Below are 13,895 nucleotides of genomic sequence, written 5' to 3'. Positions count from 1 at the left end.
TTATCGGTGCAGAAATGCCTCCTTAATCCTGGTCTCTAATCACCAGCGTCTGTCTTTCAGCTTCCTGTTCGATTTGGCTGTCTGAGGCTCAGACTGAATTTAAGAGAGTGGCTGAAGAAAACGTGACTTTGCCCTGTCACCACCGCCTGGGCCTCCTGGAGCAAGGAAGCCTGGATATTGAGTGGCTGCTGCACATCTCGGAAACGGTACAAAAAGCGGTAGGTTGAGCCATTCTTAGCATCTGTTGAGAAAAATGTCTTATTTCTTGTTGACATCAGCAGCAGACATTGATTTATAGAGGCTTCTGTGATGATCTTTGCAAGTTATTCTAATGAAGTAAGCGTTGTGTAGAAAACACAGCTGATGTATTTAGAGAGATTTATAAAAATAGAGGAGTTATTTGATACCCACGCGTGCTGTCTTGAACAGGTTGTGTTACAATCAAGTTTTCTTTAAACTAGTGCTGTTATTTAATCAGTCACCATTGGATAAACTTCAGAATTGCCCTTCGGGTTTTCAGAATTGACCTTGGGTGTTTTGTAAGCCCAGTTTTTGAAACCTTGGTTTTAGGAAGAAGTATAGTAGTTTAGTACTCAGCAAAATGAAGTCTGCCATAACTTAAATTAGCTAGGCAAAACCAGCCAAAATTAAAGATTGTTTTTATATATTGTGGCATCAGCTGGTGCCTATTTTGACACTAGTATAAATGCTCCAGTATAAATCTTTAGTGTAAATACAGTTTACATGTCGCTCTCAGACTCGAAATCCAGGTTTAATTTTCCACCCTGACACAGTGACCCTTGGCACGTCTCTTAACCGTGCAGAACCTTGGTCTGCAGTTCCTGGAAATGCTGCCATTTGTTGTCCCACGTGAAAGTAAAATTACAGCAGGCTGATTAGTGACTGTCTCTGCTCCTCAGGTGATCACTTACTCCGGAGGCCGTGTTTACGATGACCTGAATGAGGAACAGAAAGGGCGTGTTTCCTTCACCTCCAACTTCCTTGCTGGAGATGCGTCCTTACAAATCATATCCCTGCAGTCCAGCGATGCGGGGAAGTACATATGTAAGGTTAAAAACGCTGGGCAGTACGAATGGGCCCGCATCACCCTGAAGGTTGTAGGTAAGGTCATTTTATTGTTCTTCCAAAGCAAAAAAATCGCTAGATTTGTTTCCTGGAGAGAGATTTATTTCAGCGGGGTATAAATACAAAGACATCTCACGATCAGGTTTCACTGCCTTAACTCTACATCTGCCTTTGCATTTTTTTTGGCAAAGGACAGGACACAGGAAGAGCCTAAAGAACTGTTTGGAGGTAATTATAATCACGTGCAAAATCATATGAACCATCCTTTCCAAATAATCTCTATGATCTCATCACACAAACTAGACTGATATTCTAGCTAAGCTGAATCAGGCGATCACCCTGTCCAGATCCCTTGCTGAGGACTCTGGGTTCATGTCCCAAACTGTTCCAAGTCAGTGGAGGTGACAAATAATCTGCCGGGGTTAGCATTTCTCTTCCCTGATTTCAGTTTCTTGGTTGGCTTTTGGCCTGTTACACTATCATCCCGTGGAAGAAGTGCTGTGGCCTGGCAGCTGCTGTGGAGAGAAGGAAGAAATGGAGAAGCAGGGGAGGGGAGAAGGATGTTCTCTAAATAGTGCCTAGAAGAGGAAGACAGTGATACAACTCCTCTGATGCAAGGACTCATGAGGCAAACTGTCCCGGAGGATTAGAATGTGTCATTTCTATGTCTGAGCCAACCAGCTCCACTTCTTAGACTATGAAGTTGCACAGGGCTGCAGCTAAAATCCCCTAACAAACATCTCTGGTGTATTTCCTCAGTTCATTCCAGAGGAGGCAGCTCTTGGAAGCTTCTTAAATTATGTGTTTTGCCAAAGAAAGGGTTTTCCACTGAGAAAACAGTCTGCTGCATTTGCCTGACCTGTCTTCTGTTTCTTCCAGAAAAACCTTCCAAGCCCAAATGCTGGCTGGAAGGGGAGCTGCTGGAAGGAAAGGAAGTGTCGCTGCAGTGCCGATCCGCCTCTGGCACAGCACCCATCTCCTACCGATGGCAGCGCATAAACGAGGAAGACGAGAGAGCCGAACATCTCCCGCCTACATCCAGAGTCAGTAAGTCAGGTCCTTTCCTCCCAGAGCTCTCAGAAGGCTCACAGCCAGATAACTGCCCAGAGAAATGTGTATGTTCATGTGCCTGCTTTCTAAACGGAGATCTCTTGGTGGCAGTGATAGCAATGATGTAACAGTGCCTCTCGCTGCTGCAGCTGGACGTTGTGGTGTGCTTCCACAAGGAATTTCACTGAATTTCACTGAATTTTCAGAGTTGGAAGGGACCATAGAGATCATCTAGTCCAACTCCCCTGCTGAAGCAGGATTGCCCAGAGCACATCACTCAGGACGGCATCCAGGCGGGGCTTGAAGATCTCCAAAGAAGGGGACTCCACACCCTCCCTGGGCAGCCTCTTCCAGGGCTCTGTCACCCTCACTGTGAAGAAGTTTCTCCTCATATTTGAGTGGAACCTCTTATGTTCCAACTTGTGCCCGTTGCCCCTCGTCCTCTCACTGGGAACCACTGAAAAGAGTCTGGCTCCCTCCTCCTTCAACCCTCCCTTGAGATACTTGTCAGCATTAATAAGGTCTGCCCTCAGCCTTCTCTTCTCCAGACTAAAGAGTCCCAGCTCTCTCAGTCTTTCTTCATAAGGGAGATGCTCCAATCCTTGAATCATCTTAGTTGCCCTTCGCTGGACTCTTTCCAGTAGTTCCCTGTCTCTCTTGAACTGGGGAGCCCAGAACTGGACGCAGTATTGTGGCCTTACCAGTGCAGAGTAGAGGGGGAGAATGACTTCCCTTGAGGAGTTTGTGTAGTGTTTTGCTGAAGGTTGACAAAGAAAATGCTTAAATGATGCCTTTTCTGAGGCTTCATTGACTGTTCCTGAACTGATTGGATCCAGAAGTTCAATTTGTGCTTCTGCGCCCTGTCCACTGTTAAGGTTTCTTTTGTCTCTTTTTGATTAATCCCTGTGTTATTTTTTTTCCCATTTCAGACATTTCTAATCCGGGGCAAGTCCTCCTGAAGAACCTGACGCACATGAGCACGGGGTTGTACCAATGCATTGCCACCAACGAGGCTGGACAGGAAAGCTGCCTTGTTCAGGTGACGGTGCAGCGTAAGTATTGGCACATAACCAGTGCTGGCACTGCCACAGGAGCAGCGCTGCTTCTCAGCTGCCCCATCCCAGCTGGTAAACTCTCTGCCACACCTTTGCCCTTTCATACCCGAGTCACACCAAGTCGTTTTCTTATTTATTGCATTTATTACAGCAGCCCTCTGTATAACCTGAAGTGGTAAATGCATCGCTTGGTCTCAGGTGTTTTGGTCTGTTAGAAGTTTGATTTTGGGAATGACTAATGAAATATGAAGGAAAAAAAATGTGAGTTAAAAGGCTCCAGAGTCTCCATCTTTTGAGGTTCTTCTGTCTGGAGCGATCACATGAGATTATTCTCAAGTATAAATCTCCATGTGGATGGGCCATCATTCCCAATTACTTATCTGCTGCACTTGCTATAGTAAACTATCTAAAGGCAGCTAGAAATAGTGACTTCGACATGAGGTAACGTGTAGAATAAAAAGCAACTTTTGACACAGTTTGGTTTTAATCCAGATGTAAGAAATTCTGCGTTGAACAGAGATTAACATCAAGGTCCTACCTGATTGACCCCATCAAGGGCGTGTGCATGTTGAGCTATCTGTCTCTTTGCATATCAAAAGGGTGGGGTTGAGCCCCAGCATTGAGGACAAATCCAAACAATACCGTTTCTCGGGTATTTATGAGCTGCTCTCAGGAGAGATCAGCAGGAGCTGAACCTGCTGTGATAAATGGCTGCTATCAGCAGAGTCTCTTCTGTGGAGATTCCATAGCTTTGGAATTGTTCTGCCCAGCCAGGCCTGAAATAGCTGGAATATGGTCATGTAGCAAGGAAAACCTGTTCGCCTCAGGCATCTGAAGTAAAAGCATCCAGGCAGCTTTTATGCCAATTGAACTGAACTGGTTTAAAACCTCACTTTGGTTTGCTAAACCCTCCGTAGGGATGAGCCTTAAGGAAACTACTTTCAGCCAAACCCAACCTAACCACTCTTATCACGGTTGGACAAGATGATCTTTAAGGTCCCTTCCAACCTAGAAGATTCTGTGATTCTGTGATCACAAGGAGTTGTCATAAAGTATCATACATTAGGAAGTGTGCTCTCATTAACTGTGTTATTTTGGGTGAAAAATGCCTTGCACCTGCACAGTATGGCCTTCCTTTCCTCTTTCCTCTCCACCCCCCTCAGGTCACTTTTTTCCCCAGTTGAATAATTCATTCTGCAACTGGATTGTAATCATTTCAGGGCGAGTTGAAGGGGGAAAAAAAAAATCCTCGTGGGGAAACATTTGTAGTTCAAACACTCTTCTGCGTGCAGGAAACTGGTGTTTTGTTTGGCAGGTGGGTTGTCCTATCTCTGTACTTTCTGTGGTTTTGTGCTCTGGTGAGAGGGTTTTTCCTCCTCATTTCAGTTCTGACCCATAGCTGAAGGCATAGCACTTGTGATCCAACCCTTCCAGAGGTGAACACTTTACTCACTGTTAGCTCAGGTTTAGAAACAATCCCTGAAGATAAACTGGTTCAGCTTCTCTGTGTAGACACGCCTAAATAAACAGACCAACACATTCTGGGCTGATTTATACCCAGTGCTATAAATTGTAGTGCGGATTAGAATCTGACCATATGACCCTATAGTGAGAGTTTATTGACTGACACGTTTGTTTTCTGGGCAACAGATGCACAAAACGTTGGCATGATCGCTGGAGCGGTTTGTGGCGTGGTGCTGGGACTTTCCCTCCTTTTCCTGGTGGTGAGGCTGACAATAAGGAGGAAAGAAAAGAAGAGATACGAGGAAGAGGAGGCACCAAATGAAATTAGGTAACGCCTTCTTTTTTTAATCCTTCACCTCCTACCCTCCCTTCTTTCAGTTTCACACATCTTCTCACTACAGTTTTAAGTAACCTACGTATAAGCGTCTTAAAAGGTTGTTCTAAAAAGCTTGCAAAGTCTCCCTGAAATAACTGACAAATTTCTTGACTGTGAGAATCATCTTTGTGAAGACTTTCCAGAAAATTAGCTAGATGAAAATGTCTTCTTTTTCCCCCAGGACAAATTGGCGTACAACTCAACAAAATACTCTCTCTCAGGCTTGCAATTTCAGCATTTTAAAGCATTTGCATAATCCTTTCCAGTACTTAAATTCAACCCACTTGCCCACTGTGGTTCTGAGAGGTTGAGGGGTGGGGGGTGGGTTTTTTTTTTCAATTGCAATTTTTGTTGAGAATGCTACGAGGCAGGCAGGTTCCCACAGTCTTTCTTGAGCCTTTTGAACAACTGTGCTTCTGGATTTAGCTCAGGGTGAGAAATCCCCTGTGTGCAGAGAGGAGAAGCCTGGCCCTGAGCGGGCGTACCGGGAACGCTGACGCATGTTCTTTGAGCTCCTCTGTTAAACACGTGTGAGGTCTGCCCCTTAACTCCCCTGAACAGAGATTGGTCTCCAGCCAATCAAGCCTAAACTTCTCAGGAAGGAAAGCGCTGGAAAAAGATCTTTCCAGGAATGGGTTTTAGCTGCTCCTGCCCTTGAAGAAACCCCTTGCCTTGTTCCATCCTTCTATTTGTAAACGACTGCCTGCCCTCACATGACATCTCTGTGCCATCAGGCATCTCTATAATCCATTCAGCAGCCGATTATTCTGCCTGGTGGTCAGGTTGCCAGCAAGAAGGTAGCCTCTGCTGATTTCTTCCCCTCCCTTTACTTTCAAATCTTGCACGCCTCCTTAATTTCAGCCTGAGCTTCAGCCTCTTGTATAACCTTTCCACGCATGGCTGTTACCTCTCCTTTCTCTGGGCCCAGTTCTTGCACTTCTTTCACTACCCACGTCTTTTTTTTAACTAGAAAAACTGGTCTCAGCTAGTCCTGTCTAGGTGATTGTCGTTATGAGTAAGGATTACAGAGCAGACAGTTCTATCTGAACTGTTTGTACTCACACTTGGCATGCGTTCCACAGACCTCAGAGCCACACACATAGAGACAGTTTTGTGCAGCGTGTACTCTAAATCCATCCAAGCTGTAGCTCTGTGGGGCAACGGGGAGTTTGGTCCATAAAGTCACTTAGCACCGTATTCAGAAAATGCTGTACCTTGCTCAAACTGCTGGCCAAATCTGCCCTGGTGATTTGCAGCTTCAATAAGCAACTGTTTATTGCAGCAGCAATTCGATCTGGTGAAATGTATTAAGTGTTTCTGTTCTTCGTGGTGTTTGAGCCCTGTCATCTGTTCGATTGCAGAGAAGATGCGGAGGCACCCAAGGCCCATCTCGTCAAGCCAAGTTCCTCTTCCTCCGGCTCCAGGAGCTCGCGCTCGGGTTCCTCCTCGACCAGGTCGACAGCCAACAGTGCCTCTCGCAGCCAACGGACTTTGTCAACGGAAGCTACTCCCCATCTGACTCCTCCCCAGTACGGCCAGAGGGAGACGGAAGGGAAAGAAATCGAGCCAAAGAAAGTTGACTACAATAACCTGATGAAAATGGGAGCGACGCTGGTCATGGTGCCTGCCCAAAGCCGCGCGTTCCAGACCGTGTGACTGCTCACCAACCCTCTGGAGACTCCTGCTGTCCAGAAACACTTCACATACCACCAGTCACATAGGAATTGTTAGATTAGTTATCTTACTGGTCAGCTTAATTTTAATCACTTGTGATTATTCACCCCACAAGAAGCCCTCCCACTCAACTCTTTCTTACATCTTCCAGCACTGAGGTTCTGATACAGAATTACTTTTTTTTTTTTTTTCAAGAAAGATACATTTGAGGGACAAGGGAGCCTTCTTTTTAAATTCTCTTTTTTTGGAAATGGAACACTGCGCATTTTAAAACTACAACAGCTGGGCGCTGTGCAAATGAAATGAAGCCAAACCTCAGGATTTTTTAAAAGGGAACAATGGAGACATAAAGATGCATAATATTCCAGAGAGGTTTTGTGGGGAGGGAAAAGTCTCTTGTACTGGTTTTGGAGAACTTTCTCAAAGATGCGTTGTCTTACCTGAAGATTTTGAGGCAGACTCTCTGCTGAGGGTTCTCTGGTGATCAGCCTCAAAGGGGACAGAGGTTTTCTGCCTTCAGTCTTTTAGTGAAACACTTCTGGAGGCTGTAACTAAAGGGGAAATGAGAGGATCCCTTTAAAAGGCATGTGTCTGAACTCACCTCTCTGCTAAAGAGAAAGGACCCTTTATGTCAAGGAAACAGGTGCTTTAATTGCCAGAATAAACGTAAGGATGCGCCCGGAGAGATACGGCCTGGAGCCTGACTCTGCTTTTACGGCCAGCACTGCAAAGCCACAGCGACTCCGCTGGAGTGGTGGGATCTGTGGCAAATGAGCCTTAGTGTGATGAGGATTGGGCACTGAATCCAAAAGGAAGGCTCTACCTCCAAAAGCGAGGGCCACCAGTCTGCCAAAAAGCCTGGACGAAGCGTTTGGAAGGTATTTTTGCTCTCGCCAGGTTGTGAATTCACCGTTTTTGGGGTGAGCCGTGCTGTAGGAGCCTTATGGAGAGCTCTTCCCAAGACTGAACAAACAGCATTCTTGAGCCTGACCTTCAGGCATCCAGGTAAGACTGAAGGACAGTGACAGAGCACGTAGTGAGGAAAATACACCAGGAGCAGGTAAACAAGCACAATGCTGCTTCCATTAGAAAACAGTTGTGTGCAATGTCCCACTTCTACACCAAACCACATGCTATTGTTGAGGCTTAAACCTTAGCACAACTCTTAAAAAGTAGCAAGAATCATAAAAAATCTTTTCTGGGATTAGATTAGCCAGAATAAACATTTTCAAGGAATAGAAAGTCTTACACGTCAAGTTGAAGGCTAATAGGAAACGATGGGAGATAGGGACAGGCTTCCTCTGGAGGCAGATCTGTCATTTATATTTTCCTCTGAAGGACTTGGCTCCGAGCACTTGTAGGTTCTAGATTCCTGTATTCCTGGACTGATGATTTTCTATTTTAAAAAATTGGGGTTTTTTTTCCATTTGAGGGAGGGAAGGTTTTCTCCAATTTGTGGAATGAGTTTGCCAGCGACGGATCAGCACAGAAGAACCACAACTCTATAATTCTTTCACTCCAGGGACTGTTATTAACCTCCTTTTCTGACTGAGATGCGGAATTTTAGCTTCTTTGCTTGAGATCTTAGACATTCTGACCAAAGTCAAGCCCAGCTCAGGCTACTTCCTTCTGATAAATAGTTTTCAAACCTGCTCTATATGACCTGAGAACTTTTTTCCTCGGAGCAGTCACCCATTTACATCGCACGTACTAAAATTTCACTTGCTCTCTGTATCCCAGAGTCAACCTTTGTCCTTGGCTGGACAAAGTCCGGATCCATTGTGCAGGGAAGGTGGTCTGGAGTCACACATTTGAAGAGAGGAGATATCGGGTGTTGGGCATTTGATAAATTCTATTTTGTGACAGCTCCTGGTGTTGGATAGTGTGGGACTGTACCTGTTTTCCCTGGCTGCTCCAGCGGCAGGTTCCTGGACCAGCCGTGTTTTGGTGGATTTGGTAGTGGCTGTCACTGCTGGGAAGCAGCAGCAGCTCTAAGTGGGATTGCTCCACAGCTGCTCTTTCCCTGGACCCTGAAGGTTTTAGGCTCTCCAGAACTGGGAAGTCCCAAAGAGCACGAGCAGGGCTGCTCAAGTAGTTTGTGGCTCCTTCCACGGTTGCTTATTGTGCTTAACGTTACCTGGGTTGCATCTGAGGAATCTTACTCTATGCATATAAAACCAGGAATGCTTTTTTTCAGTAAAGAACACATGCCTGAGCAACCAAAAGCTTATTACCCCCAAATAAGGGTAACAGTTCTAACAGTTGAGCTGTACAGCCCGGGTAGCAAATGCTGCAGGTTAGATTTGAGTCACAGGCCAGAGCTGCAATTAATTAGCAAAGAGGAGGATGCTCCGTCCACAGCCCGGGGGCCACTTGCCGCCAGCTGGGAGAATTTGCCCAGAGAAGTCACACAAGTTGTCAGTCTGATGGCATGGGATGAGAGGTTTAGGAACCTCGGGGAGGAGAAGTCAGTCTGCTTTATTCCAGCCATCTCACAGGTGAACACAAAGTCGATTTTGCACTTCGGTTGTCAGTGTGAAGCCCAAAGGGAAACGTTTATTACTCAAGGGAAATACAAGAGATCATTTCAAAGGTATTTTATTTTCCAAGGGACATTTTCTGAGCTCCGGATGAGACCATCAGGAGTTGCACAAGGGAAGCAAATGAACCATAAGCCAAACTCTATTTTGTAAAATAGTGTACTTAAAGCATTTACTGTCATATACCAGTTATTACTAGTGTGATTAAATGCATACAATGTTACGTAGCTTTCTTTTGTTTCTCAGCAGCTAAACTACGCTTACATCTCTTCTACCTGCTATAATTGGTGCACTTGTACTGTGTCTGAACAACTCAGAGGAAAGCAAATATTTATTATTGATTCCTTTGAATCAATGATTTCATAATATTATTTTTTTTTGGTTGGTTGTTTTATAAATAAATGCTGCAGCTGAAGCGCTACAGCTCAACTAAACTTGTGCTGCATTTTCTGTGGTGTGATGTGTTACATGCTGTCAAGCTGAATCCAAGGGAAAAAAATAGAGAGTCAAAAATACCATTTTTAAGCTAACAAGGAACTATGTGCGTATTTGCGTGGGGAAGCTGGGGTAGGTTATTTTCCAGTCTAAATTATGGTATGAAATAGGTGAAACCTCAGGTGTATTGAAGTAAATGGTGTTTTGACTTCCATGCAGCAATTTCACCTGAGGTATTTTGGCCAAGGACGTTGGTGCTTCAAGCTTAGTAAGATAAACCGTGGCGGCGCAGACACAGCAGAGATACAAACCTCCCACTCCTCCACCTGCGACCCAGCTCCCGAACCACCCACTGCCTTTCAGGCCCTCCTGAACAGGGAGAAATGAAACCATGAAACAATGAAAATGAATGAAACCTTAAACAACTAAGACACTTCAGACAGTTTAGATCATCTCTGCAGATAAAACATTTCCAACTAGCTCACAGGAATTTCCAGCCAGGGAGATGTAGGTGGAATTCAGGGTAACTAAACATAACTGTGGTTGGTTCCTCTTGCAGTGCTTCAGCCTTCTTTCCCCCCGGGGGTGTTTTGAACCGAGGTCTCCCAATGTCAGCAATCTTCTTTATTGAAATCTGGGAGTAAAAATTGCGACATAATTACACAGTATTTAAAACAAAACAGGGTGACAACACAGTGGTCTCATAGGTGTGTCCTCCTCTCTTGTCCCTGATTCATGAGGAAATGCTTTTACTGGCTCCCTCCTGAGTCGATGACATCCAAAATCCTGCTGAGGCGATACAGGTTTTGAGAGGGGTTGTGCAATTGCATCCTTTTGTACAGTATCAGGAATCTTGGGTTATTTTTAACCTGGATCAGTTTGTACTCACACACTGAAGGGGGAGAACATGGTGGGAAAGGGAAGGGACGGCCTTGGAAATGCCTGATTTTCAAACTTCAGCCAGGGTGTGCAGCTGCAAGTGTGGTGTAAATAACAAATGCTGTTGTTGTGAATAGGAAGCGTGTCTTTGATAATCTGAAGCATGTCTTTGATAATCTCCACTGTCTTCCCAGTTCTGTTTTAAAACGCTTAAAGGAGGAGCAGCGCTTGTCTCTCATGTACTAGATTGGCTTCAAAAAATAATATTGGAATTCATCATTTGAAAAATCTCCACACAGAATACTTGTCCAGCCTGCTGAGCCTTCATTTTTCTGATATACAGTAAATGAGCCACTTTTGTCCAGTGTGTTAACAGCCTTCCATTTCTGATGAAATGAGTCATTTGCCAAACTGCCCTCCTCCTCCTCCCTGCACTGACTCACTGGTGCTTTAGGCTGCCTTCACTCGCTATCAGGCTGCTGTGCCAACCATGGCTGCACATCGAAATGTCACTAATTTAATTTCAAGCTGCAGGTAGTGCTATTCTTAGATCCTACTGAGATTCTGGCCATGATTTACAAAACCGAAACAAACAAACACAAAAAAAAAAAAAAAAAAGCAAAAGAAATCCAGCAACCAGCTCAAAAGAGAGCCTTCCCAAGTGACCAAAGGTGAAGTGAGAAGAGGTCTCAGACTCACTCAGCTCTTCAAAGATCCAATTTAAATAACAGAAAATTGCGCTGCCTGTCTTTTTTGGTTTTTTTTGTTTTTTTTTTCTCCTCCCCTCCCCTTTTCTAGTTCTCTAGAGGTCTTCTTTCTGTAGCAGTGAATTATTCCTTGGGCTTTAACATAACACAGCGTGTATCCCCGAAAACTGTTAAGGGCTGCCTGTCCAAACAGAGCTAAAAGGCTTCCGAAACACTGCCGTCTCGTGGCACCACCGCGGCTGCTGTAGCACGTACAGCCTCACCAGAGGTCACAGGCAGATGTCACAGGCATTTAGCAGCAGGCTGGGTACGCAGGGGAAACTTCCTCAGATTTCACAGACCATAATTTACAAAACCAAAACAAACAAACAAAAAAAAAAAAAAAAAAAAGCAGAGGCAATCCCTTGCTCCATGAGACCTGGTGTGGGATGTATTCAGTTTGAATTAGCACCGCGTGCCGGAGAAGTATCTCCTGTGAAGGCTAGGAGCCTGTACTCTGGACATGGTGGATTGCTCTTTGCATGCCATACCTGGTCAGATACGAGCTGATGCTTTGTACTGACCACCCTTATCTTTAAAGGCACAGATGAGTGATAGTGCTCGGCAATATGGACCCCCCCCTTCCTTTTCCTGCTGCCTCTCCTGTCTCTATCCTTTTACACCCAAGTACCAACTCCAAACTAAGTCTCCCAGTTCAGGTTCCAGCCCTGCGTGTGGCACAGCAAGGACTGGAGCCACAAACTGGCTCAGCACACCCACCCCATCTACCACAGGAGCCTGGTGGCATGTGGCAGTGAGAATCTGCACATTAGTGGGCTACCAGCTGGGCTACCTGCGTCATGTTCCTTACCAGAGGTCACTCAAAATTGCCTGAAAGAAAGGAGGCGTTAACACCTCGTCTGTCTGAGGGTGCAGGCAAGCACCTAGCAAGGTACCACAAACATCCATTTCATTGGGGTCAGGCTGAAAAGAGAGATTTAATAGTTCCCCTTCTCAATATTGGGCTTTTAAAGCAGCTACCAGGAGTGGTTTTATCTAAGGCCACGCCTGTGGGCAGCAGTAAGAGATGTATTTTCATGCAGTTCTTGCCCTGGCTATAGATGTTCCTTTGTCCTTTTTCTACCACATGGGGTGATGGAGGCTGGCCAGGTTTTTGTGTAGCCATCCCCCGAGCGACTCCCTCTGAACTTTTCCATGCCGTGTTTTACGCCACGGTAAACATTCCATGACCCGATGTGATTCCTGACCTCCGATCTGCTCCCAGCCTCCAGCGCCGAGACCAGCCAAACGTTTGCGGCCCTCCATCTGCTCCCTTCACCCCCGAGGACACCGAGTGGCCAGGGTTTTCCACCCTTCAGAGCTGGCCGTTCCCCTTCCCGCTGAGGGAAGCCACGCTGAGGGCAGGCAGCGAGCAGCACCCACGTGGGGCTGTCACCTTGTCCCTTAGCCAGGTGTGTTGGCACCCATTATGGGCGAGAAAATGTTAGGACAGATTAAAAAGTAGGGCTGGAGGTGCTGTGGAGGCCGGGTGTCGCTGTGGAGAAGCCAGTGTCACCCTAAAACACCACAGACAACATGGTTTCCTCTGCCCGGGCGGGAATGAAGTGTGGGGAGACGTCAGAGAACGCTGCCTCATGGCTCGTTAAAGAGAGCGTGAAGGATTAGAGCTGCTGGTATAATTAGCGTGCTCAGAGAAATTTACTGAAGCAAAAAACGCCGCAGGAAGCCCTCAGGAAGTGTTAGGCAACGAGTCGCGAGCATCAAAATGCGAAATGCCATCATTCCTCTCAGGGGAGAGGGCGATCTCGCAGGGCTCTGTCCCAGAGTAAGCCCCCTGCCCCTCCAGCATTCCCACCGGAAAGCCAAACCCTCACTTTTTTGGCTGGGTTTGATCGGCCTGCCCTTAATTCTGCTGTCAACCGGTTATAACCACTGAGCCCCGCATGGCGCCGCCATTTTGTCTCCCCCCCCCCGCCATCTTGTGCCCCCCCGCCCGGCTCCCCCTTCCCGTAGCCCACCGCCCTATGCAAATCAACCCGCCAGCCTTGCGACCTGATTGGCCGTTCTCGCCCCAAGCGCCCTTTCTCCCTGGCGCGCGAAATATGCAAACGAGTCTCCGGACGCCGCGTTGCGATTGGTTGTCGCTCGCTCTTTCTCTACCCCCCCTCCCCCCGTCCCTACCCCCTCCAGCCTACGCTCGCCGATGTCGTCACCCGCATGCGGCCCCTGGGGGGCTTCTCATTGGCTGCCGCGCCCGCGAAGCTCCGCCTCCCGCCCGTTGCGGCGCGGCTGGCGGTTGGGGTGGGGGGAGCGGGGAAAGCGCATGAAGGTTCGAGAATACCGGCCGGCCGGCGGGCACGCCCCCTTCCGTCCTGCGTCACGGCGGGTGCGGGTTCCGGCCCATGGCCATTGGCCGGCAGGGCGGCGGCCCCCGCCAGCGGATTGGCTGGAGCGGGGCGAAGGGGCGGGCCCTTCTGGAAGGTTCTGAGGGGGTATATAAAGGCGGCGGGGCGGGCGCCCGCAGGTCTCATTGAGCAGTTACCTTGGAGAAGCAGTTTCCCTTGTGGCCTGTGCGCGCCGCTCAGGTAACGGGGCCTGCCGGCCTGGGGTAGGGGGGGGGGGGGGGGGG

General features: G+C 47.2%; 2 protein-coding genes and 1 long non-coding RNA gene across 3 annotated transcripts in view; 2 read left to right on the top strand and 1 right to left on the bottom strand.

The window, feature by feature from the left end:
• Positions 1 to 9,674, top strand: part of CLMP (CXADR-like membrane protein) — a 43,871-nt gene extending 34,197 nt beyond the window's left edge. The window contains exons 2-7 of the mRNA XM_014939999.1: positions 61 to 218; positions 921 to 1,122; positions 1,966 to 2,133; positions 3,066 to 3,188; positions 4,842 to 4,983; positions 6,393 to 9,674. Coding sequence (XP_014795485.1) covers positions 61 to 218; positions 921 to 1,122; positions 1,966 to 2,133; positions 3,066 to 3,188; positions 4,842 to 4,983; positions 6,393 to 6,687 — 1,088 coding nt within the window. The 3' untranslated portion in view covers positions 6,688 to 9,674. The remainder of the gene's footprint in view (positions 1 to 60; positions 219 to 920; positions 1,123 to 1,965; positions 2,134 to 3,065; positions 3,189 to 4,841; positions 4,984 to 6,392) is intronic.
• Positions 9,236 to 13,421, bottom strand: LOC106886786. The gene is made up of 2 exons (XR_001411736.1): positions 13,319 to 13,421; positions 9,236 to 10,314 (listed from the first exon to the last, which is right to left on the bottom strand). It is a non-coding gene; the product is annotated as an uncharacterized LOC106886786 (long non-coding RNA).
• Positions 13,422 to 13,730: 309 nt separating this feature from the next.
• The window catches only part of HSPA8 (heat shock protein family A (Hsp70) member 8), a 5,581-nt gene continuing 5,416 nt past the window's right edge, over positions 13,731 to 13,895 (top strand). Inside the window, exon 1 of the mRNA XM_014939960.1 lies at positions 13,731 to 13,851. The gene's annotated coding sequence lies outside the window, so the exon portion shown is untranslated. The remainder of the gene's footprint in view (positions 13,852 to 13,895) is intronic.

The sequence above is a fragment of the Calidris pugnax genome, unplaced genomic scaffold (genome assembly GCF_001431845.1).
Source record: "Calidris pugnax isolate Ruff unplaced genomic scaffold, ASM143184v1 scaffold92, whole genome shotgun sequence".
In the NCBI taxonomy this organism is placed as follows: Eukaryota; Metazoa; Chordata; class Aves; order Charadriiformes; family Scolopacidae; genus Calidris; species Calidris pugnax.
The sequence above is the reverse complement of the archived record's forward strand: the minus strand, read 5'-3'. Positions and strand labels throughout refer to the sequence as shown.